The sequence below is a fragment of the Acomys minous genome (genome assembly GCF_964271855.1).
Source record: "Acomys minous genome assembly, chromosome: 9".
Classification (NCBI taxonomy): Eukaryota; Metazoa; Chordata; class Mammalia; order Rodentia; family Muridae; genus Acomys; species Acomys minous.
This window is the reverse complement of record NC_140490.1, coordinates 101,658,921-101,684,997: the sequence shown is the minus strand read 5'-3', so window position 1 is coordinate 101,684,997 and position 26,077 is coordinate 101,658,921. Positions and strand designations below refer to the sequence as shown.

The 26,077-nt window shown below is 44.9% G+C and overlaps 1 protein-coding gene across 4 annotated transcripts in view; it reads right to left on the bottom strand.

Moving 5' to 3' along the window:
* The window catches only part of POC1B (POC1 centriolar protein B), a 101,680-nt gene that overhangs the window by 51,399 nt on the left and 24,204 nt on the right, over positions 1 to 26,077 (bottom strand). For all 4 annotated transcript variants that reach the window (XM_084796163.1, XM_084796162.1, XM_084796165.1 and 1 more), the window contains exons 4-6: positions 22,611 to 22,790; positions 3,036 to 3,143; positions 2,768 to 2,883 (exon numbers count right to left, since the gene is read on the bottom strand). In XM_084796163.1, coding sequence (XP_084652289.1) covers positions 2,768 to 2,883; positions 3,036 to 3,143; positions 22,611 to 22,790 — 404 coding nt within the window. The remainder of the gene's footprint in view (positions 1 to 2,767; positions 2,884 to 3,035; positions 3,144 to 22,610; positions 22,791 to 26,077) is intronic.

Here is a 26,077-nt window from a genome sequence, read left to right as displayed (position 1 = left end):
AGCCTGTCTATTCAGGTCATCCTTGCTCGGGGTCAGGGTTAGAATTGCTACATTGGTGAATAGCTTCTCTGACATTTCTAGGAGACACATCTCACAGCAGACTCCCTGCTCCTCTGAGTCTTACAAAAATCCTTCCAGGCCTCCTTCTGGAATGATCCCTGAGCCTTAGGCTGAGGAGCTGTACTGCACACATACAAGCAACATCACACAGACTAAGCAGGTTGTAGTTATGGTTTTAGGAATGGACACACAGGCCCTGAGTCTGAAAGAGAACGGGGGTTGGGTGGGGTGCAGATTTCACAGGAATGTTTGTGTTTGAAGTCAGGAAGGAGAAGAAGGAAACTGTAATGTAATTACAATCTCAAACATTTATAAAGGATAAATTAAATTATCCTTTATAAACAAAATTAAACGGAGCTTGTATATAAAAAGTAGTCTGCTATTGATAAATCATGCCATTCTTTTAATGGAAACAGAGTTAGATGTATTTCTGAGGAGAGGATTCGGATGTCTCGATGACCATAATGCTGCCATAATACTGGATGCAATATAACTACCAAGGCTGCTCCCTTTTTAATAAAAAGATTTACTTGTTTAAAAAAAGTGTTATACTTGTATGTATATAAGGGCACTGAGTATGTGTGTGGTTTCTGTAGAGGCCAGAAAAAGGATACCAGATGCCCTGGGTTTGGAGTTTGGGACAGTTGTGAGTGTCACAGCTCCACTACAGAATCAGCAAGCGCTCTTAGCCATTGAGCAATGGCTCCAGCCTCAAGCTTTTCAACTTCTTGCAAAATTCTAAATCTGACTGTTTCTAAGACTTTTGGTTCCCTCAGTTCTGATCCTTGTCCAAAGCACTTAGATTCAAACAAAAACAAAAACAAAAGACCCCAATATTTGCTTATTTTTTAATCTTGTATCTCTTTAAATATTTGCTCTTGTTGGCAATCAATTGTATTTTCCTTGTAAATTTTGACTGTTTTCCGCTAATATGCCACATAAATACAGCCTGTAACAAAGTAACTTAAGTGTTGCCAAGATACCAGGATGTCACCCACAGGACAGACAGAATTAAAGGTAAGAATGGATTCCTGCCTAAGGGCCCTCTATGCTTATTTACTTGATTTTGAGCCCAAGGGGGAAGGATAGCAGTTAGGAAGCTTCTCGACACTGGCTCCTTGTCCTACTTCATCTTCCCTCCTCTACCTGACACAGGATCGGATCACATCAATGGGGACAGCTCTCATTACAGTGACGAGGGACAGCTAAGATCAAATTACTGGATGACTAATTAGTGATGCCTTCAGAGAAAAATTGTTCATAGATAATGGGGGATGTCTTCCAAAATACAGTCGCGATAGGTACAGTGGTACATGCTTATAGTCCCAGCACTTAGGAGAGCAAAGCAGGGGGCTCATGATTGGGGCCATTCTAGGCTGTATATGAAGACCTTTCAAAGTGAACAACCAAAATTTAGTCACTTGTGTGATCCCTTCCAAAACTAAGGGATGGCGTGGCTGCTGGACATCAACTCCCTTCCACTAGGGTCCATTCTTTTATATTTTTTAAGGTGTTTTTTTGTTTTTTGGTTTTTTTTTTTTCCAGAGACAGGGTATCTCTGTGCAGCCCTGGCTGTGCTGGTACTTGCTTTGTAGACCAGGCTGGGCTTGAATTTAGAGATCTGCCTGTCTCTGCCTCCCGAGTGCTGGTGTTAAAGGCGTGCACCACAGCCACCTGGCTTGAGTCCGTTCTTAGTAGTGCATACTCAGAGTGAACAGCCGGGGAGATGACTCCCTATAGAATTTACTTAATTAGATTGACCTTAGCTTTGGATCCTAGCATTTTTCTTCATGTTGAGATCTCAATTTTTAGACTTAAGCATCTGGCTCATTTTGCGTAGATGCTCTGTCATCACAGCTTGCTCTCTTCTCAAGCACTGGTTTATTATTGAGGCAAGAAAACCCACAAAGCCAGACTGGCCAGACATGCTAATTCCCTCAAGGTTGAGCAATGCCTAAACACAAGAAGAAACTGAATGCGCACTCAGAGGCTGCTTTTGCTGAACTGTCAACTCCTTATTTGGGCCACAAGCAACTGAAAGCAGGATGAAAGCCTGGGATCTCTGCCCTCGTTTTGTGTCTGTCTGTCTGTCTCCTTAACTATGGCTAAGAGCACACACATAAACAACATATGTCCTAAACCTGTAGCCACCTTGGATCCCTGGAAAAGCAAAACCTCCCAAGACAGACCAAGCCCCCAGATGAGGGTAACTATCGATGAAGGTGAGTTTCCTAGGTAGAAATGACCTGAAGGAAGGAAGCAGACACAGCCCTCAGCAGTGGAAGGCAAAGGATGGTCTCAGTCTACCGTACAGAATCAGAACCAAGGCAACCGCAAGGAAGCCCGGACCGGGCCTGCCTGCCTATGCACACGTCCTTGAACGCTGCCTCAGCTTTTCCTCTGCTTAAGGCTTGACAGCTCCTGTCACTACTATAAGGCAGGCTAACGGGTAACTAGTTTCACTTCCCAACCCAGCCATACTCAATACACACTCTCTCTCTCTGCTTTTCATTAAAATGTAAACTAAAATAAAAACATTTCTCCTTTCTCATCTTGATTCTTCGACTGGTGGGAGACGTCAGCAGCTCTGCTCTCCAGCTAGTGCAAGCGCAGCCTGAGGCCCATGCTGAGCTCTGAACCACACTCCAGGCCTTTCCCATGGGAGCCATCAGATGGAGAAACTTCTTTCTGGTGGGGGAACTGTTACCTTGGTAGTGCTGGAGTAATTTGTTCAGTCTTATGTCCCAGATTTTCACAGAGTGGTCAGAGCCTGCTGAAGCTATGCATGTACCATTAGGGTTAAAGTCCACAAAGTTTACAAATCTAGGAAGAAAGAATAGGGCAGCTTGACATCTCAGTTCCTTTACCTTCATTTAAAAGTTTGAGTTGTTCATATTAAGATACTGATACTGTTGATAACAAAATATCTCCATAGCAAACAGATCCACATAAATATACAGAGAGAATGGACTTACCCTACGGAATCCGAGAAGTTATTAACGCACTGCTTACTTGTAGTATCCCAAATTTTAACAGTTTTATCCTCACTGCATGACACAATTAATCTTCCATCAGGAGAGAATCTAGAAACAGAAGATTCTGTATTGAGAAGTTCTGGACAGTCACCACCACACACCTACATCACACACGCCCACACCCACACACCCCCCACACACACCCACACACCTACATCACACACACACACACCCACACACCTACATCACACACACCCACACACCCACGTCAGACTCAATAGGTGACGTACCAGAGGCCACTGTCACCACACTACGTGGATTACATAGCAAAGTTAACATTTTGCAACCAATACCTTTTTTTCTCTCTCTTTTTTCGAGACAGAGTTTCTCTGTGTAGCCTTGGCTATTAAGGACTCCCTTTGTAGACCAGGCTGGTCTCGAACTCACAGAGATCTGCCAGCCTCTGCCTGGTGTCTCCGTGAGTGCTGGAACTAAGGGTGTGGGCTACCACACCAGGTGCAACCAATATCTCTGCAACTACATATCACCATGGCAAACACTGGAGACCCTTTGAAGACCACACATGTCATATAAACCAACCCTGCTCCTTTTGTCTGTTTCTGTTTATAGTAAGTAATTAAATTAGTTCTGTGGCTTTCCTGGAGGTTTTGACTCAACTCTGCACTCCTTCCAAGACAAATACCTCATATTTTTAAATATTTTCAAAAGTTCTTAGGGGTTTTCCCCCCCAATTTTTATTTTCTACCATCATCTATATGATTTAAGAGATGTTTTATCTACTTATCCCACCAGCCTGGTAGTGGAGCTTTTGTTTAAAAAAAGAAAATAGACCGGTGGGTTGAGAATCAAAATGTATGTGGTATCAACCTAATTCCCAAGGCAGGAGGCTTCCTGGGTTTAGACTGGAAGCAGCGCTCTAGCCCGTCACTCATCACCTGGGTGCCCCATGCAGAGGCGGGGCCCCTGGGGGGTGGCGGGTGGGCAGATACCCTGTCTACTGCTTACACGTTGTTTTCCACCTTTATTCTTCATTTGTAATAGTTACTGCCTTTTAAAGTCAGAAGAGCTGAAAACAGAAATGACGAGCCAAGCAGAAAATGAAGTTTAGATAGTTAAGAAACCACAACTTTTTTTTTTTACTAGTTATATTTTAGCAGGAGCAAAGCCTAGAAAGTACAACATTAGCCCACAGACCAGTGACTATGAGCACACTGTCCAGAGTGCAGATATCAGCTGAAATTTCAGTTGGGTGTGGAATATAATTACAGGGTTTATTTTTTCTCGGCACTCCTAACTTACTTTTATTTTTGCCCGCATGCATGTCTATGTGTGGGTGTAAGAACTCCTGGAACTGGAGTCACAGACAGGTGTGAGCAGCCATGTAGGTGCTGGGAATTGAACCCAGGTCCTCTAGAAGAACAGGCGGTGCTCTTAACCACTGAGCCATCTCTCCAGCCCCCTAACTTATTCTTAAGGGAGACCTAGAAATGATTCTTCATGACTAAAACCCTGAATCCTACACTTCTAAATTCATCCCGTAAAAAAGAAAAACAGAAATGTTATTAAGCTCCATGTGACATAATCTCTTAAAATGCATGAAAATACTTCAAAATCTTTTCATTCTTAGTAGTTTACTATGATTTTAAAAGGACAGGTAGCCGGGCGGTGGTGGAGCATGCCTTTAATCCCAGCACTCAGGAGGCAGAGGCAGGAGGATCACTGTGAGTTCGAGGCCAGCCTGGTCTACAAAGAGAGTCCAGGACAGCCAAGGCTACATGGAGAAACCCTGTCTGGAAAAACCAAAAAAAAAAAAAAAAAAAAAAAATAGCTTGCTAATCTTTTCCTCCAGAAAATACATGAGAAATATTCAACTATGGGGAATAGTATAATATAAATAAACCTAAATTTAAAAAAAAAACCTTATCTGACATAGACTTGGGAGAAAAAACTGACTCATTATCTTCATGGAAATAAACTTTTCACAATAAATATAAACTAATGTAATTTGCATTGCTTTCTCTTCCTGCTGCTGAGGCAAGATCTCACTATGTATCCTTAGATCAGGATGGCTTTGCCCTCACAGAGATCCGCCTGTCTCTTTCTCTATCTAGAATGCTGGGATTAATGGTGTGCACCATATCCAGCTACTGTGTTTTTTAATAAGCTTGATTTTTTAAATTACTTAATATAAAAATCTTAAGTAACAAAAATGTTTTTAAGAGATGGAGTTATTCCTAACATTTTGAGGAAGTAATGATAAGACATTTAATCAACTAGAATGATCTAATCATAAATCACTGTATGATTACTGTTGTCATTGTTATTGTTGTGGTGCTGGGGATCATATCCTGGGCCTTGTGTATGCTAAGCAGGCACACTTCCACTGAACTATATCTTCATGACACTAGTGATCAAACCTACCACCACTCACAACATTTATCTTACCCATATTTATTGAGGCCATATACCATAGAATGGTTTTTAATACTTCACCTGTGGAAATGAATTTAATATTCAAAACAATCCCATAAAACAGGTACTATTGCTTGTTTCCAGAGGCAGATGAGTAAGCTGAGGTACACAAAGGAGTGTGGTGGCTTGAATGAGAATTTCCACATTTCAAATTTCAAAAATCAAATACACAGCCTCATGTATTTGATCACTTAGTCCCCAACTGGTAGTACTGTTTAGGGACGTTTAATAAGTATGGCCTCCTTGGAGGAAGTGTGCCAATGAAGGTGGGCTTGGAGAGTTAAAAGACTCATGCCATTTTTCCAATCAGCTCTCTGTTTCAGCTTGCTGCTCCAGCTGCCATGTCTACTGCCTAGTGCCATGGCCTGCCATCATGGACTCTTAGCATTGCACATCTGTAAGTCCAAGTAAACCCATTCTTTTGTAAGTAGTCTTGTCACAGTGTCTTATCACAGCAACAGAAAAGTAACTAATACAGAACTTGGTACCAGGAGTGGGGTATCATGTTTGGAGGAATACTAAAAGATTCTGGAACTGTGGACTAGTGGTGTGTTTTAATCTATAGACGGAGCTGGCTGGTTAACGAGCTCCAGGAGTCTCCTCTGGCTTCTCCTATCCAGTGATGAGATTACAAGTATGCAGGTGGCTTTTACATATGTGTGAGGAGTCAAACTCAGGCCCTCATATGCGTGTATCAAGTACTTTCCACACTGAGTTCTCTTCCAGGCCCACCCCAAAGTTTTAAAAAGGAAGGAAAACACGAGGCAGTGTTCTTGTAATACAGGTGATCTTTTTACTAACTATCTATGTTGAGGCATTAGGGGCAGAATTGGAAGGGAGGGGATAAGATTTAGATTTGATTAAGACATACTATATGCATATGGGAAATCTTAAATGATAAAAATGAATAGAAAGAAAAACTACACGTGCTGCTATGGGTTGTTATTAGGTGTTAAGTAAAGCAAGCATGACATCTTTTCTTGCGATGTCTCTTGAGGAACACAGTCATTCATGAAGTCACTCAAAGATTAACAGAGTGCCTGCCAGCGCCCAGCACGGTCCTGGATGGCAGGGATGTAGCTGAGGTGAGATACAAGATTTCTCCCAGGAAGCTTTTGCAGTTGGTATACATATTGATGTCAGGAGATACTGATTGGTATCAGGAATATTTTTAACAACAGCAAAATAGTGTATCACCAGAAGGGGCGAGCGAAATGCAGTTTAAAGAAACATGTTACTAAGAAAAAGTAGGTTCTCTTCAGTAGCAAGTCTGGGAATGACTTCCTGGTACTAGAGATATGAAGGGGCTGTGTGTGTGTGTGTGTGTGTGTGTGTGTGTGTGTGTGTGTGTGTGTGTTTGGGGGGGGTTGGGGAAGGAGAGAAGGGGGAAGGAGGAAGCTCTGAAGCCCAGGAGGTCAGGCCTTTCCCGTCCCCTCTCATTTTAATCCTTGAATGTGTCTCTCCTTTGAGAGGTTGAAAGTGGCATGTTCTGTATCTCCTTCTCCTTCTCTCTTTGATTTTTAATTAGAGTCATGAAAATTAAGTTAGCATCCAAAAGACAGGCTTCTCTTTGTCATGACTTCCATGAGGGAAAGTTAGGACTTTTATTTTCAAGGTTCAAACAACATCTAGCAGGACTGTTAATTTTTAAAATGTTCAGAGTGCCTAGAGTGTATACTGAGAATTAACAGACTACTGAGTCTCAATGCAGTTCCACCCAGCCAGCTTTTAAGACTCTAGGCATTACTCAGTGGTGACTAACGGCTTCTTGGAACAGCACTTGACAAGTCCACTCAAAATTATCGTTGAATCCCTTAATGATCACTGGCACAGCAAAGGAATGAAGACATTTTAGAGCTTTTCTCAAGAAGAACTGGTTTACAGGTCTTTGAGAGTAGCCCAGATTAAATAACAAGCTCTCTTTAACTTGGGAGTCTATGGCGTTTCAGAAACCATATAAAGCTGCATGTCCACATTTATACTCAAGAAGCTGTTTTCCTCTGGAATATTCCTTGCTTTCTTATTTTGGTGGGGACGGCAAGTCAGTGCATGCGGGGCAAGTGCTTGATCACTGAGCCACAGCCACAGCCTTCTTTGATAGGATTTACGTTTACACTCATTCTAAGGGTCAAGTCAACAGAGACAACATTTCCTATTTCCTTAAGTGTTAAGAAGAGAAGCCACCCATTGACCAGCTGTATTAGTAGAATTCCTTCCCGTGACCACCGAGAAACAAAAACAAGAGAAGAAGGCATAAGGAAAGTAAGCATGGCATCAAGCAGTAGTTAGTTGTTAGGTCATGTGCCACCTGCATGCCCCCTCCTGGGATCTTTACCTGTAAATCCAGCTACCTTTGTTGCATCCCCTCTGAGTACCATAAACATGCCTCCAACATTCTCTGTGCACTGTCTGTGCATCATCCCCCGCCGCCCCCCGAGTCATTCATCCTCCTCTCAGGAAATCATTTCTGTACTCAGAAACTGTGCTCGTGGTTGGTTTCTAGTTTCCGCCCATGTCTTCATTTTTCCTCCATGACCATGGTCTCCTCCAACTGCGACTGGCACTTTTCTCTCAAACAGTCTACGAGTAACTGAAGTAAACTTGAAATCTTAAATCAAAGTGGCTCACTTTCCCCCTCAAAATGCTTTGGTGGCTTTGCCACTGGCTGTGGGCAGAAGTCTGACATCCTGCCTGCTGAGTGGAGGCCCCCAGGGCTGTGTCTCCTCATCTGCACAGTGGGATCTTGCTGGCACCATAGGCATCTTCTCTCGGGCCTTGCTCCTCCTCACGAGCTGTCCTGGTGCCCGACCTAGCCGCTTACCTCACTGGAAAAAACAACTGGGGGCCAGGGAACTAGGTCGGTAATCTTTAGACCTTCATTTTCCCTCCTTCCCTGCTAATCGAATGTCCCAGCTCTTTAGCAGGTCACCTGCTGTGGGCTCCCTTCCTCTCTGCTCCCATCCCCAGCAGACCACTCAGCTCTTCTACAGCTTCCCTCAGCACCCCATTCCTCTGTCTTAGCCTCCAACATCCAACTCTACAGATTCTCCGTGGGAACCCAGCCGCTGGCCACCATCCACCCAGGAAGCACACAGGCAGAGAAGCAGGTTTGCAAGCGTCAGCTCTTCACTCTCTCTCCTGTCTCCAAACTCAAACCTCCCAGTTTCATGCCCAGGCCTGTAGCTGATGACCAGCGGTAGTCTCACCTCCCTCTCCGCCCCCATTCCCAGGGGACTAAGTGGCACACTCTGCTTTTCTCACACTAGTGGAATCTCAGAAATCCTCTTCTATCCCACCTCCATCTCTAAGCGTCAGCTCTGGATACCAGGAAACGCATCCTACTCAAAGCCCCCAGTGCGCATGTCTGGCTGGTTCTCAGACGCATTCCATACGAGGCAACCCACAGCCACCATAACTCTCCTAAGAAAGGACAATAGAAACCAAGGAACTGAACACCTACCAAATAAAAACAAAACCAGATAACAACACCTAGAACTACAAGTATCCCAAATCTAGATGCCTAGAAGCCAGCATAAAAACAGTAACAGCCAGGACAATGTGTCTCCACTAAAGCCTAGCAACTCTACTACAGCAGGCCCTGAGAAATACAATATATCTTAAGCCCAAGAAAAAGACCTTAAAATAGCCTTCAGGAATATGTTAGAGGCCCTGAAGCAGGAAGTAAATAACCCATTATAGAAATCCATGAGAATGTAAATAATTCAAGACTTGCAAGTGGAAATAGAATCAATAAAGAAAAAAAAACTGAGGGAAAACTGGAAATGAAAAATTTAGGAACTTGAACAGGAACCTTAGAGGTAAGCCTCATAGACAGAATACAAGAAATGGAAGAAAAAAGAAGACAAGGTTTGAAAAAAAATGGATACCACAGTCAAAGAAAATATTAAGTCTAAAACAATCCTGGGACAAAATAACTAGGAAACTGGGGACACTATGAAAAGATCAAGTTACAAATAATAGGAATAGAGAAAAGAAACAATATCTAGGTCAAAGGCCTGGAAAGTATAACCTAAAGAAGATGCCTATCAAAGTAAAAGAAGCATACAGAACACTGAATAGGCTAGATCAGGAAAAAAAGTTCTGCTGGCACATAAGAAACAAACCACTAAACCTACATAAAAAAGAAAAGTAAAAGCTCAAAGGGAAAAATATCAAATTGCATATAAAATCAGACCTATCAGGATATCACTTGACTTTTCAATAGGGACTCTAGAAGCCGGAAGGGTCTGGGCAGATGTTCTACAAATTTTGAGACTGCAGATGCTAGCACACATTACCATACCCAGCAAACATTCAATCACCATAGATGGAGAAAAACACTCCCTGGTAAAACCACATTTAAGCAGTACCAATTTACAAATCCAGCCCTATAGAAGTCACTAGAAGAAAAACTTCAGCCTGAAGAGGCTAACAACACCAGGAAAATACAAGAAATAAATAATCTCAGACCAGCAAATCCACACACACACACAAAAAAATCACTAGTCCTAATATATACAAATAACAGACTGAGAAAGAAATCAGGGAAATAACATATTTCACAAGAGCTTCAAACAATATAAAAACCTTGGGGTAACTTTAACCATGCAAGTGAAAGACTTGTATGATAAAACCTTCAAGTCTTTGAAGAAGGAAATTAAAGAAGATGACAAGAGCCCCTATCGGTAGGATAGTATGGCCATCCCATCGGGAGCAATCTATAGATTCAATGCAATCCCCATCAAATTTCCAACTAAATTCTTCACAAAACTTGAAAGTATCATTTTTAGCTTCATATGGAAACACAAAAAACGCAGGAGAGCGAAACACTCCTGAAGGTTTAAAATGGGGAGGACAACTGGGCCATCTCTTGCCACCAAATAAAACTTCCAGTACCAGGAATGGGTTACATCTTGGCCAAATGGGCCCCATGAGAACCAGCAAACAACCCAGGCTACTGTCAAAGCTATTGATGGCTCTCAGCAAGCTGACAGTAAAGCCCTATTGCTGAAGACAACACTTACATAGCTCAATGAACACAGAAAAGTTGAGCTGGTGCCTACCTGGAGCCTTCATCCCCACAGACTAGTATTCACAGTACTGTTAGGCACTCTGCAGGCTATGGAAGGAGAAAGGTAAACACCAACCCAGCTACAAACTCTTCCATCTACAGGAGTGACCTGCCTGTAAGATATGCCGGTGCAACAGTGCCACAAAGCTTGTGGGAGTAAGCAATCAAACTTTGATTTGAGTTAAGGCCCACTTCCTGAAATGGAACCCCTACCCACGTTACATGGATGGTGAAGAATCCGAGACTAGATAGGCCAGGCTCTAGGGGAAAAGCAAACACTACTATTCTACTAAAGAAGCACAGCAATAAAATGACTCCTGAGGCCATTCTGCTGTACCCTTAGATCTGTGTCTTGCTCAGCCATCGTCTGAGAATGTCCTTCAGTAGCAGATGGGAATAAATAGAGAGATCCACACCCGCACACTAAGCAGACAGCGAGACACCTTGGATTATTCAGTCCTGAAAGGGATGGCTTCAAATCCCCTGCCTCAGGGCACAGGGAACTCTGTGGAAGAGGAAGTAGAAAGAGCATAAAGGACACCAAGGAATCAAGGCCTTTTAGACACAGCAGGCTAGCACAGGTATAGACTCACAGAGCCTGCAGTAGTCTGCACAAAGCCTGCACAGGTCTACACCTGATGGGGTCCTAGAGCTTATAGTAGAATTGGAAACACCCCACCCTGACCCTAGTCCCTAACCCAGAAGCCAACTCCAATTGATAGCCATGAGCATAGGAAAACTGAGTTTTCTCCAATAGTGTCTCAGTGGGGAACAAACCACTCTGAAGGGTAGGCTCATGCTCTGCAGCAGATGCTCAGCACAAAACAAACTCAATGGCCCTGCTGGAGCGTCTTTGCCCACAACCTTAAGTCAGACCAGTTTTTTTGTTTTTGTTTTTCCTCTTCTACCTGACAGTTCCTTGGTAGCTACATTATGGCTTCCAGCTTTGGTTTTTATGGGATTCCTGAGTGTGTTAATGTGTGTGTTTCTGCATCTATATGCGTTTTCTTTGGCTCATTTCTTGTTTGGTTGTTTTGTCATATTCCGATTTGCTATTTATTTATTTTATTATAATTCCTTAGATGCCTGCTTGTTTTCTAACAGAGACAGGCAGGGTGTGGATCTGGGTGGGAGCAGAGGGGGGAGGAACAGGGGGGAGGAGCTAGTTATAGGACGGGAACTATAATCAGCATATATAAGTGAAAAAAACATAAAAAACACACACAAAATAGACCTTATATATCCTTCAAACTATCTCCTTCCTGGCCACCTCATCAATACTCCCTCAAGCTGTTTAGCCTCCCAGGACAGTCTTACAGGGGCACATATTCACATATGCACCGCTCTCCCGGCAAGAGCCTTACGTCTGCTTCCTAACATGAGAGAGAAATCTACCTCACTCACTCTTCTAACCCCACACAATGCGCCACTGAATATTCCCCCGTGAGTTCCTACGAAAACAAACAAACAAACAAAAGAATTGAGACAAATTCAGTATTATATAGAATCGATGAGAGCTGATGTTTAAAATATTTTCAATTCATTGTACAAAAATGTTAAGTGTACTCAATGTCATGAAACTGTATGTATGAAAAATTGTGAAAGTGATCAGACAGTTGGGCTCGATAATTTTTCTAACACTACAAAGATTGGAGAAGTATTATGTGTTTGGTTAAAATGGTGCTTCAGATTCCCACCTCATGCTGGGCTTGCAATACAAGATATAATACCGTGTCAGTGCTGGGCAGTGCAAGGACCAGGCAGTGAGCCAGGGAAGTAAGCGACGCTACAGCATAGTGTGCTGCCTGATAAGAGTGTCCGGCCGATGAGGTATGCGCATGTACTTCCAACATATTACTTCTAACTTACGTTAAGGTAGGTTTATAATGATACAACCCTATCAGAAGGCAAGAAGCATCTAAACAGTTTATGGTACACACACACACACACACACACACACACACACACACACACACACACACACACACATTTTATTTTGTTTTACAATTTATAAGCTCAAAAAAGTAGTTGGAATAGCAACAACTTAAAAATTAGAGGCAATTTCTTTTACTGCTAAAAGTAATGCTGGAAAAGCAGTAATACTGGAAAACTCTCATTCTTTTCGTTCTTTTTTTTTCAAGATAGGGTAACCCTTGTAGTCCTTGCTGCCCTGGACTCACTTTGTAGACCAGGCTGCCCTCTAACTCACAGACATCTGCCTGCCTCTGCCTCCCAAGTGCTAGGATTAAAGGTGTCTGCCACCATGCCTGGCTTTTCCTTTTCTTTTTTCAATCATCCTTTTCCCTTTTTTATTTAGCCCAAGACATCATGATCAATATGGATATTTCTCCCTTAATTAATTATCTCTGGAAAAGCCCTCAGATACATACTCAAGGCATGTGCCATAATGACCCTTTGTTATTTGTTATGATATTTGTTATGAAGTGCACTCAAGCTGACAACTAAAACTGGCAGTCAGCATCCACTCCCATAAATGGAAACATACTCATTTCTTGTTTTGGACAGTATAACTCCAGGCTCTCCAGCTGCTGGCTTCCAGGACCTATTCCAGTGGCCCCTCAGCAGGTGCACAAGCATCTGGCCCCAGATGTTGACTTCCAGGACCTATTCCAGTGGCCCCTCAGCAAGTGTACAAGCATCTGGCCCCAGATGCTGACTTCCAGGACCTATTCCAGTGGCCCCTCAGCAGGTGTGCAAGTGTCTGGCCCCAGATGCTGGCTTCCAGGACCTATTCCAGTGGCCCCTCAGCAGGTGTGCAAGCGTCTGGCACACAAAAGTTGTATCATTGTCATTCCTGGTCCCACTTGGATTGAGTCACGTTATCAGCATCTTAGGGGCTTCAGCCTTCAGGTAACGGGTTGTGGGTCTTCTGAGATGCCACAATCATATGGGCCACATCGCCAACACAACTCCTTTCACATATCAACTCACATATTCTATTGGTTCTGTTTATACAGAGAACTCTAATATAGAGACCATAGCAAGTAAAGCTGTGATTATATACCTCTGCACAAACATCCTTTATAAATGACAAATGGAAAGCTAGGAAAGTTATGACCAGGAAAATGGTAGTATAGGGCATGATAAATGACATTTTTCAAGCTCAAGAAATGACAGCAGATGGAAACTTGGATCTATACAAATGAGCAAAGTATGCTGGAACTGGAAACATGGACACAAAATGTAAAAGTAATTTTTATTTCTTTTTTTTCCAGATAAAACTGGCTGCTTAAAAAATCTGAGCTTTTATCATGTATTCAAGTAAAACTGTCAAAAAAGTGGGTAATGGGAATAGACTTACGTAAGTTCTAACATTTTGTCTAAAATATTATAAGATAAAATGTTATATTGTTGGAGGAAGGTCCAACTGTGTTTTCAGATGCTGATTTCAGTGCCTGGGGATCTGGTTAAACTATCTCCTGTAACCATGTGATGTAAGGAATGTTTCCCGATTATCCCCGACTGGCTAGAATAGAAGGAGGCGGAGTTTAAGGGCCCAGGCTTGGAGGAGGGGATGAGGTAGCAGGAAGACAGGAAGCTGTAGAGATAGGAGCCCCCACAGGGCACCATGGTGGTGAGCACGTGGATGTAAGGACAGACTGATGGAGCAGAGCTGCCTGGGAGTCATCAGATTGACAAGTGATCGGCTTTTATGTGGGCTTTAAAGGCACTAGGATTGGTACTGGGCTTAGAATCTGCCCAGCATAGCGCTTACAGATTAAAAATAAATCATGGCCTCTGTGTCAGTCATTGGAGAGCTAGCTGGTTAAAGAAAACTACTGTCATATAATAATTTACTGTATTAACTAATATAGAAAGCATAATTATTCATACTATATTATATGTTACAGATTATGTTGAGGATACATAATCAACCTCTAGATGTTACCAATAGGCAAAAAAAAAAAAAAAAAAAAGAAAGAAAGAAAGAAAGAAAAAAACAAAACAAAACAACAAACAACAGTAAATTCAAAAAGTCAAGAAAGGAGGAAAAAAAGGGGAACCAAGAAATATTCAACTGAAAAGGCACCAGGCTAATCACAGATGGGCCACATGAGTTCACACAGACTGTGAGCTGCAGCGGGGCATGATAGTTCGCCTCTATAATATCAGTGCTAGGTAAGCTGAGGCAGGACAAACATGAAGTTAAGACCAGTCTGGGTATGTAGCAAGACCTTGTCTCAAAACAAAACAAAACAAGGCCCAAACTGCAGGTGTAATGACTTAGAAATAAAGTAACTTTTGTTGGTCAGGTACACAAAATACATTAAATAAATGATAGTCGTTACCTTAATACCATTCCCCTAAATTATATGCAAACATGCATAATGACTTTTGAGAATCCCATAATAGTGACTACAGTATAGCCCCAGGAGGAAGAAATGGAGCACAAGAGCAATTGATGGCTGATACGTTTTGATACCTCACCATATAAAGGAGGTATCTCAGTTGTATTCGTTTTACGTGACAACAGATTGAGGGCCAGAAAGGTAAAGCTATGGGTTACCAGTGAGTCCATTCTTGTAACTACTGTGCTGTCTCTCTGCTCAAGCCAGCTGATGGTACTGCATCCCTGATGGAGGGATTCTACTTCAGCAGGAAGAAGATGCCCAGCTACAGCAAGAGGCAGAGGGCCATAGCAGCCAGTGTGCCTGCGTCTTGGCTACAGGGCTACCCAGCCCAGCAGAGCTGCTGATGCTGTGCCCTTGACACGGGCGCATATGAGACTCACTATCTGAATGAGAAATCTACTCCTGGAGATTTTCCCAGCAAAGCCCTCTTGCCTTAGCCCAGGGTTCAGTAAGCAGCCTTCTGTATAGTACTGTGACTTTGCTGGCAAAGTAAGAAAGCCCTCCCGCAGGCATGTGAAAGGTCTAGGCCCTCTGCAGCGGGCGGCGCCATCATAAATACGTGAGCTGCTTCTGTTCCAGACTATAAATGTTCAAGCATGACTCAGTTCCTGCCGTGCTCTCACCGCAAGACAGACAGATGTGAGGACTTTAAGCCTTGCAGGCCTTTTCGGTCCTGCTTTAGGACAACCTCATTACGGCTATAGTCTCAAAGGAGCTAACCCGAACCCGAACAGTCTGGGACTGAGTGGCTCTTAGAGATTCCCCTCACCTCTTCTGTTCTAACTGCAGTAAGATGAGCTAAGAGTAAACTCTGGGTCTAAACAGCATCTGTCAGAGTGCTGCAGATTACATCTCAGTTGTTATCCCATCCCTTGTATCCTCCCATTCTTCCCTCCCTCCCATTTTCCCCTTACTCCCCTCCCCTATGACTGTGACTAAGGGGGACCTCCTCCCCCTGTATATGCTCACAGGGTATCAAGTCTCTTCTTGGTAGCCTGCTATCCTTCCTCTGAGTGCCACCAGGTCTCTCCATCCAGGGGACCTGAGGATAACCATTGAGATGTAATATGAATAAATTAATAAAATTTTTAAAAAAGAATAAGAAAACGGAAGACTCAGGAAAAATCATAAATGTCAGAAGCTTGGGGTGGGAACAGGTAATAAAAAATAAGAAAACATAAATAAGATTTATTGATGGCATGGTAAAAATACTCTAAAAGCTAGATTTGGTAGCAGTTATATAACTATAAGTTGGCTAAAAGTCATAGAACTGTACTAAAAAAGCAAATGAATTACCTAGCATATAACTTATGTTTAGTATAATTGTTTTTTTTTTTAATAGAGGAATATGGAGGGTTAAAGGATTAGGTGGGGAAGGGGAAGAAGGAAAAAGAGAGAAAAGGTTAGTTTGTGGGTAAATAAAGGCTAAGGATGCATAGCAAAACCTTATGGAAGCCTATTATAAGCTAATTTCAAAATAAAACTTAAAAAAAAAAGGGGGGGGGGTGCTGCAGAGCACATACAGAGAAAGCTGCCAAGAAGTAAATTCACTCACTTTCACCAAATTACTTATCAAGACATATTCTTCCGGGCAGGGAGGACCCTGCAGTTTTCATGAGTCACTGCAAACAGCATATAAACCTAAAGGTCCATGGAATAGGTGGAGCTGCATAAACGCCATGTTCAGCATGCACACATAGTAATCCTGAGTTTGTATTAAAAGCTCACAAAAATGACCGAGCCCTGAAGAAGCTCTTGAACACTGCCCCCAAAGGTATCTGAGAGCTGGGATCAGCCTCTGCCTATACTTGATTCATCCATCCCATTTCTACGTAATATTCTGAGCCCTCTTTAGCCCGTACAGATGGCAGTTCTCATACTGCGTGGGGCTGCCTCAAATGCCCACCTTCCAGGGACCCACATCACTAGCCCCTCTGCTCAGTTGGGTCTTGGCTCCAATGTCACACTAGTAAATGTGACTTCTCCACCCTGTGTGTGTCACTGTTAATATCCTTGCTGTTTGTCTCCCCTTGGCAGGAGAGGCTCTATCGGTGCTGGGTTTCCCTGTTTCTGTTTCTCTCATCCTCCCAGAATTTAGAACAGTGCCTGGCAAGAGAGCACAGCACAAATAAAATGCCTCTAACTCCAAGTCTGACAGGGAACAGACCTAGGTATCACCAGGCTCGCACAGGGGGAATGAGAAAGCCTGGTGGAGGAAGCAATGCAGAGCAGAGAGGAAGGCTGCAAGGTCTGGCTGAGAGCAGCAGGTGCAGACACACAGCACACACAGCTGCAAGCCCTGGCTGAGAGCAGCAGGTGCAGACACACAGCACACACAGCTGCAAGCCCTGGCTGGGAGCAGCAGCTGCAGACACACAGCACACACAGCTGCAAGGCCTGGCTGAGAGCAGCAGCTGCAGACACACAGCACACACAGCTGCAAGCCCTGGCTGAGAGCAGCAGGTGCAGACACACAGCACACACAGCTGCAAGCCCTGGCTGGGAGCAGCAGCTGCAGACACACAGCACACACAGCTGCAAGCCCTGGCTGAGAGCAGCAGCTGCAGACACACAGCACACACAGCTGCAAGCCCTGGCTGAGAGCAGCAGCTGCAGACACACAGCACACACAGCTGCAAGCCCTGGCTGGGAGTAGCAGCTGCAGACACACAGCACACACAGCTGCAAGCCCTGGCTGAGAGCAGCAGCTGCAGACACACAGCACACACAGCTGCAAGCCCTGGCTGAGAACAGCAGCTGCAGACACACAGCACACACAGCTGCACTCTGGAGCAGCGCTGCACAGCTGTGTGAAGGCAAATGAATGGTGAAAGGGACAAAGAGGGACAGGCTGTCACAGAAGGCAAAACATACGAGCCTGGGTAAGGAGTCACACCAAGGTCAAAGCTGGGAAACAGCATGGGCAGACCTGCTTTTGACAGAAATAGTAACAGGTGTAGAGGTGTGTGTGTGTGTGTGTGTGTGTGTGTGTGTGTGTGTGTCTGTGTCTGTGTCTGTGTGCGCTCAGAAGATTGTGTAGCATGGAAAACATTTAAAAGATGACCCTTTAAAGTTTCCACAAGGCCATCAGAACACAGATCAAGGAGTGCCAGAGCGAGGCTAAGATGGCAGGCAAAAGAACAACAGAAATGAGACAGTAAGCAAACAGAGGACATCTGGGATTGACACAGAAACAAAGACTGCAGAGGAAATGTTAACAATACTGTTTAAGTAAAGAAAAAAAATGAGAATGTGAGTAAGTAAAAGACAATATACCATTAAGGAAGATGGAGAATGGTTGACGAGCGAACAACTGAAGGGCTTCCCGAAATAGTAAAGGAAGATTTAAAGAATCGGATACATTTAAAGAGAGGCTTGGCAAGTTGGAATACACGTCTTGAGGAATTTCCCAGGATGCTGCAGAAAGAGATAAAGATGTGGAAATGCTAATAAAATGTAAAGAGATACATTAAAAAAAACATGAAATGGTACATGTGGTAATGTTCTGGAAGTAGAAATTTAAGAAGAGATTGGACAACGAGACCCAAGCTGTCTGGCTGATAAAACAACTACAGAACAAACAGCAGATCCTCATCCAAACCCTGAGAACAGGTGCCAGCCATAGGCTCCTAATGGAAGATCAGCAGTGTGTCTTCATCAGCCTTGCAGAGAGATACAGTCACTGACAAACCAGAAGAACTACGCCGAGCGAAACTGCACTTCTGTCTCCTGTGTCGCTGACAGGAAAGCAAGACAGCAGTGCTGTTCTGACAATCATTTGGGGGCTCCTTGTACACCTAAACAGATTCTTTCTTTGGAAGAAAAAAGTTTCCACAAGGGCCAATGATACTCAACGAAGGCCTCAGGAGTAGATAAGTAGGTGCTGTGACTAGAAACTGACCATCCTCATGCAGGCTCTGCTTCTGCTTCAGAATCATCTACAGAAGCATCTCTTATGTACAAGAGCAAAGGCCGGGGGGAGTGTTCCCAGCTGTTCCCAGGAGGCACCTGTCTGCACCGCAGGCTGCTCTCCTCTGACCAGTATTATGTTGGAGTCAGGTCTTTGTCCATGGCCTCTTTCAGCATCCACAGACCTCAACCTAAAAAGGAGGACAGGCTACTCCAGAAAGATGGCTGTGCTGCACATCACACAGAGAGATAAGGGAAGGCTCAGCACTGCTACTGGGCACAGTAAAAACCTGGGCTTTCCACCACGAGCTCTTTTCCCACTGAAAAAGGGAAGAGCATTTTCCCAGGATCCTGCCGGTCTTTCTCTAACTGGCAGTGTCCAGCCGGAGAAAGCCAGTCCAACAGCAATGTTCAGTCCCAAACACCATGAACTTCTGTTTCTCACTCTTACAACAGCCTGTCAAGAAGTGTCCTTAATGTGGCTGTGAGAGGGGCAGCAATGTGATACAGGTAGGCATGTAACTATTGGAGCATCTTGTCCCACACATTTCCTGTCTAACCACATCCGGTAATAACGCTCCCGAGAGTACACTAGGTCCCTCAGGCCACACTGCTTTTCTCCTGGCTTCCTCTGGCCTCTTCCCACTGAAAACATATTGTGGTCCCTCTGCCCTTCCCTCGCCTCAGCTCTGGAGCCCAGGGGTCTCTCCTGCCATCCTGTCACATAAATCTAGTTCAATACCTCACTCACACACACCTGCGTTCTTTTTTGTATCATTTTCCCATAAGCCACAACATTCTATAATAATTTAGTCTCTTGAACTCAAAGGTATTTGGGGGAAGATTTTTGTTTTGTTTTTGTATTTTTGTTTTGTTGTGGGGAGTCTCATATTGCGTTGTTTAGGCATTTTCTTTTTTTTAATCTTATAGGTCTTTTGCTTGTATATTGTAGCTTCTGGTTTGTGTTTTCATGGGCTTTTGGTATGTATGTTTTGGTATGTTGGCTGCAGCCAAAAAGTAACTGAGCTTTTTTAAGGAAACACATTCACTGGGCATGATGGTGCAGGCTTTTAATCCCAGCACTCAGAAGGCAGAGGCAAACAGACTGCTGTGAGTTCAAGGCCAGCCTGCTTTACACAGCCAGTCCAGGACAGCCAGGGCTATAACAGAGAAATCCTATCTCAAAAAACCAGAAAAAAAAAAAAAAAAAAAAAGGAAGAAAGAAAGCTTCATCTTTTCATTCCTGACAGGCTCACTACTACCGACTATATATAACTTTCTATTGAGACCACGGCAACAGAGAAGAGTGTGAGCTATTAGGGTCACATAGACAACCAGACTCAAACTCCCACTTCACCGTAAACTGGCTGGGTCCACAGCGACCGCAGTTCCCCAGTGAGCATGCGTATGCCACCGTTTCTGTGAGGTGGCTCTTCCGTCGCCATGCTAGACTATGAGGTATGGGTCTACTTCTGGCCAAAGCAGCCATTTTAAGTATTTGACTTGGCGTGAGCAAACAACCATCTCTCACCACTAGCTGAGGGAATGGGCGAAGGACTCTACTTAGGCCTGAGTCATGTCTGACCTTTTCTAAGAGAAACAGGGAGAGAGAGGCTTCCCCTGGTGACGCACTAAGCTGTGAGGATTTAAGCTTGGAGGCAGCAGTAGTCTCAGTACGAGTGTGTTTGAAAGAACACAGCAAGCAGGCAGAGGCCCAGAATCGCTCCTAGATGTGTCTTGCTTAGTGTAACGTTATTAAACCCGCCAGGCAATTAACCACTGCAGAGGAAGAAAAACAAATGTATCTGGGTTTTGACACTATTAAATGGGTCTTAGCTTTAACTCTCTGGAGCCTACTTTCCTCATCTGCCAAAGCATGCCTTCCTTTCTAGGCAGCAAATCCAACCCTGCTTGATATTGCTTGGCCTAGGCAGCCTTTTGGAACCGCAGGAAAGCCTCCATTAGTCCTTCACTCTTCCACTCTTTCTTTCCTAAAAAATCAAAAAACCAAGACAGTGCCAGGCTGACAACACTGCCAAATGTGGCTGCCAGCTGGAGATGTGGTGCGGGCTCTTTGAGGCACGGCTGTAGTGGCCAGTGTGTGCCTTGGTGGTTGATTTTTAGCAGGACATTCCTTCATCCAATTCTCAGTTCAGGTTATGTACTCAAAGGCTTTTCCTTTTTACGAGCTGTAGCCTTCAATGGTTGGGGCTGTGCCCCGAGGTTCCTTTCCTATGGTCTTCCCTTTAACTGTGCACACCTTCCTCTCCATTGCAGATGCTTTGTCTATGCTCTCCTTGTCTGAAACTTTTCACTTGTTCACCGCCCTTTCCTTACCAGACAACCACCCTACTTCTGGCTCCCATTTTTCTGTATTGGTTATTTTTCCTCGCTGCTTTGACCGAGGCAAGTCAGGGATGGAAGAGGTTCTTTTGGCTCACAGTTGAAGGGACACTGTCCATCGTGGCAGGGGAGTCATGGCAGTAGAAGCAGGAAACAGCTGGTCCCACTGCATCCGCACTGGAGAAGCTGGTGCGCAGCTAGTGTCCTCATTTTATCACCCGTGGGAGCCAAGCCCACAGAACGCCGATGCCGATAGTTAGAGTGGGGTCTCTCTCCTCAATCAAGCCAAGCTAGACACTCCTCAGAGACGCTCCCACAGGTTTGTCTCTTAGGTGGTTCTAGACCTCTCTGGCCAACAATAGTCATCATTACACAGCGTGCTGCCTACCCCATCACTAAGTAGGCTGGAGAAAGGAACGTGGTCTTCCCCTTTCCCCTTCTTCCAGCATCTGCTCCTTGCTTTTCTCAGTCACCAAGGCTCTCATCTCCTCTGAGACACCTCCTCGAGCCTTCCTCCTTCCTCCTCTAGGCCTTTGCTTGGGAGACAGGCTTCTCTGGGAGGCTGCCCTGAACACCCTTTGTAACAGCACGCATTGCCTGACTGTACAGTGTAAGCTCCATACAACAAGGGATTCTGATGGCTTTGCTTATAAAGTGATTTCAGTACATGCAATGTTTGCTGAGAGAATGAATGAACGTGACCCCAGTCCCTTGTCTGGAGGTAGGGGGAGTCGAATACAGTCTGGTGTGGGAACTGAGAGAAAGAGAGGAGACAGGGAGCGCATTCCCTTTTGAGCTAATATGTTCCCTAACCAACCGGATGACCTGGGTACCACAAATGACCTGTCTAAGGTTCACAAAGTCCTTTGAAGAGACAGATTTAAAAGGAAGGAAAAGGAGATTTGAAAAAATAAGGAGATTCGAGCTCACAGCTGCAAGAAAAAAGCCCACCAGAGATAGCGTCATCTGATAGCAACCGACACCCCCCCCAACCCCCCTTCAGCCCCACCCCCACCCCAGATGGGATTACTAAGAAAACAGACACTTCCTTGAGCAAGTGCTGAACAAAGAGCACAAAGAAAGTTAAGTCATGGGTGGTCTTGGCGCCCTTTTTTTGTAGCCTGTCACCCTTTGGACATTAGACCCCCTTAGGGGGCATTGGAAGAAGAGAAACCCATAAAGAGACCCCAGGTCAATGCTCTGGGGTCGCTTCCCCGATACCTTTGATTTGGTGTCAGGTGCGATCCAGCTCAAGCCGAACCATGAAAGATTCCTCCTGTGTTTACAGTGGTTTTGAGTCCTTTTGGTTCTTTTCGGGGATCTCAAGGTCTGGGCAACATCTGGCGCAACAGGGACAACACTGTATGGAGAACCGTTTGCACTTACTTGGCGCAGCGCACCCAGTGTGTGTGTCGGTACAGGGAGTAGAGAAAGCGCTGACGGTACATGTTCCACACTTTGATGGATTTGTCCTCAGACGCTGTAACCAGGAACTGGCCATCAGCTGAAAAGTCCACACTTCGAACTGGGGCTGTGTGTGCTTTCAATATGGAGGCCTTCCCTTTCCTGAAAACACAGTTTGACAGTGATAAGTTACTTAATTTAATAGTTATTTACCACACAGAGTTATAAACTCAAACAGCTTAATGCTCAGAAAACCCTAAAAAAAAGTATGTGAAGGCCATGTGTTGCTTCAGTCTTCACTCATACTGTTGTGCACTGGATGGGTTCATGGAAACCACAGCTGGCACCGGGTGGAGAGAGACTGCTTATCCCCCAAACCCTGAAATGCACAGCGGCTTCTGTCCTAACGGGACTTAGACAGTGTTCTGAATCAGCCTTTACACGGCTCTTCCAGCCACGTCAGAAACAGCCGTCAGGAGTTTAAAGATGTCTCAATTTAGGCCAAGGTTGATAAAGGTGGATGGCCCCAAGGCAAACGTTTGAAACCTTGCCACGTGGCGTTCTGTAAGCTAACTAACAGTCCGGGCTGGGAGGAGGTTTCCTCTGTGCTACACGCCTTTATATAAAATGTCTCTTGAGGTCCCCGCTTCCTCCCACTCCCCGTGCCTGTGCCGCCTATACCGAGCGGCACCAACTGCTGAGGCCCCAGTGTGTACCTCCTGCCTTGCTAACCTCATGGCCGCAATCTTATACTCATGAGCAAAGCAAAAGTGCTTTGAAAATTTATGTGCACATTTTTTTCTGAACTGGGGAAGGAGAAAAGATAATAGAGCAATGGAGAATATAGCGTGAGGCATTGTCGATGATCAAAATTTTTTAAAAAACAGACGCAGGCGGTTAACTCTCTGGAGAAGCCCTCACCCACATGTAAGTGCGCACGCACTGCCTCTTTCCCAAGCAGCACTCCCGTTAAGGAGAGCTAAGTTAAAAATCTCTGTCAAAAGCCTCGGTTCCACTTCATTTAAAAGAAGAGCAAGAAGCTCAGGCTAGGTGGCACTGGGTTTCAAGTTGAATGCTGGGAAATTCTGTGTCAGCATTCAGCTCTCGAGGCATGGTCACCCTGCACTATAATGAAGACTTGGCCATTTTTTTGCACTTAGAACATCATTTCGTACATAGAGCATGGGGAGACTGCCACAAACACTTGGAAAAGATGAGACAACAGAATTCAGCCAGACATCCGGCTAAAGAGCCTCAAATCTTAGATGCTCGCATGAAAGCCAAACACCGGTAGCTCAGCCTGTATTTGGCACCGTGGGACTGCAGCCATAGCAGCATGCCTCTGCGGCAGGAGCCCAGAGAAGCCATAGGCGTTATGTCAGCAAAGCCCGTGGTTGCCACCTCCCTTCTTACCACCCCAGCTCTGCTTGTCTTCCAGAACTTACATCCTTAGCGCCCTTCACCTACATCATTGCAAAAGCCTCTTAATTAGTCTTCCAGCTCTAATCTGTCCCCACCCCTCTGCCACCTGCACGCTGTGCTTGCCACTTGGTGAGAAGGTAATGCCAAGCCCATAAATCCCAGTGTATTTGTGTCACTGGCTCCCTCAGCAACGCCCTGAGCTCACTAGCAGGATATCCTGCCACTGAGCTGAACTTTGTACTCCGAGCTGTCACAGTGTTTCAGACACACCTGTGCCTCTGCATTCTTGAAGCTTAGGAAGACCACAGACGCCTGGCCAAACCACACTGCTCCTGACCTGCCTCAAGGACTTGAATTACTGCAGTAGATCCTGAGACCTAAAAGCTAAAATATTTCTCTCCTACTAGCCACTTAATGTATGGCAGGTCCACAGAAGGAGTTCAACCACCATCACTGGCTTTCACTGGGAAGTCACTTCAAGGCTTTGTAGACTCAGTCTGGCTTGCCTACCCAGTGGTCTATAGCAGCAAATATGACTTCGTATTAATTTCTATCACCAGGAGTATGATAATACATATGTAATAGATGACATTAATATTAAACACCCAGGAGAGGCGATTGAGGACTACTTCTGTCGATTTTCAAGGGGAGCTCTTGTGAGAAGAAACCAGGTACAGCTTAGCTTGCATTTGCTCAATACTAAAGCCAATAGCCCTGTCGTCTGCAGTGACCAGGAAGCCACGGCCAGTCAGTCAGTCAATATCATCAAAATAAGCCCTTCACTTCGGTCTATACTCCATCTGGCCGACTGAGTGACTGTACTAGATCTTTCTAGGGCATGCTGTGGCCATGTTGGTCCACCTCGGGTCCTGCTGCAGACACCAGGGCAGTGGAGATCTTGTACTGTTTGCCCAGCTGGTTGGTGCACGAGGCGCTGGTCTGATTGTGACTTATTCTGAGCAGCCTAAGTGACACTGTGCAGCTGAGTGCCTAGGCCTTAACGGGCCCAGCAGCTTTTGCTTTTAGAACTCCCCTGTCACACCTGTCACTCTGCAGGAAAGTCTCAGTTGTCCTACTGGGCGAGGGGCACGAGGAAACCAAGGCCCCAGACTTGTGACTGAGCCCGGCCCATTCTTTCAGCTCAGCTACCAGCTCATGGCTATGTGGGTGACCTCAGCCAACACCAAGTGGGAGAGAAAAAAAACGCCCCAAGCACCTGCAGCATAAAAGGAGGTGACAATTTCTGGATTAAGCTCCTCAGTCTGAGGGATTTTAAACAGTGGCAGGTAACTAATCACTGCTTGTAAGTTCCCCATTGGTGCAATTCTCCACTGCCCTGGCCTCAATGTGACATTACTTAGAAAGAGAGACCAATGGACACAAGTACAAAGACTGTACAGCTATCCACACCGTGTTAACGGTCAGGACGGCTTTAGCGAACCTACCCTGTATGCGTCACTTCCTGAGATTCCCCAGATCAGTAACCGACAACAGGCTGCCGCTCTTTAAACAACGAACTAGACCCCAATGCCCAAAGCTAAGGGTTTTAAAGCACACGTTTCCCCTTGAACCCCAAGTCCTCCTCTTCCTCCCCTGGCTTCCCCTATAACCCAAGCACATTTTCATGTCAGTTCTCCTCAAGAGTTTTCACTTCTGTCAACTTTTCAGGACGGAGTTTCCCTTGGGTGGAGGTAGAATACAGCGCCCAGGGGCAGGCCATCACTCGTCAGCTTTCCCTCTCTATAAGTGCCCAGGTCTGGTTAGTTAGACACTGCAAATCAAAGCCTGCACAACAGAGTCACAGGAAATGCTGACGCTCCCATCCTGATACAGGGCAGAGAGTGACAGGACACACAGCAATCACAGAAAGGTACAGGAGAAAGAGGTGGGGTGGATATGTGATACAAGGACTGCTGAGTGGGGACAGCTGCTGAAGCTGTCGCAGCTGCTGCAGCTGCTGGTGGTAACAGCGAGGAAGTTTGAAAATGCATGTACTTAAAACCTAAAAAGTGTCCTAACTCCAAAGC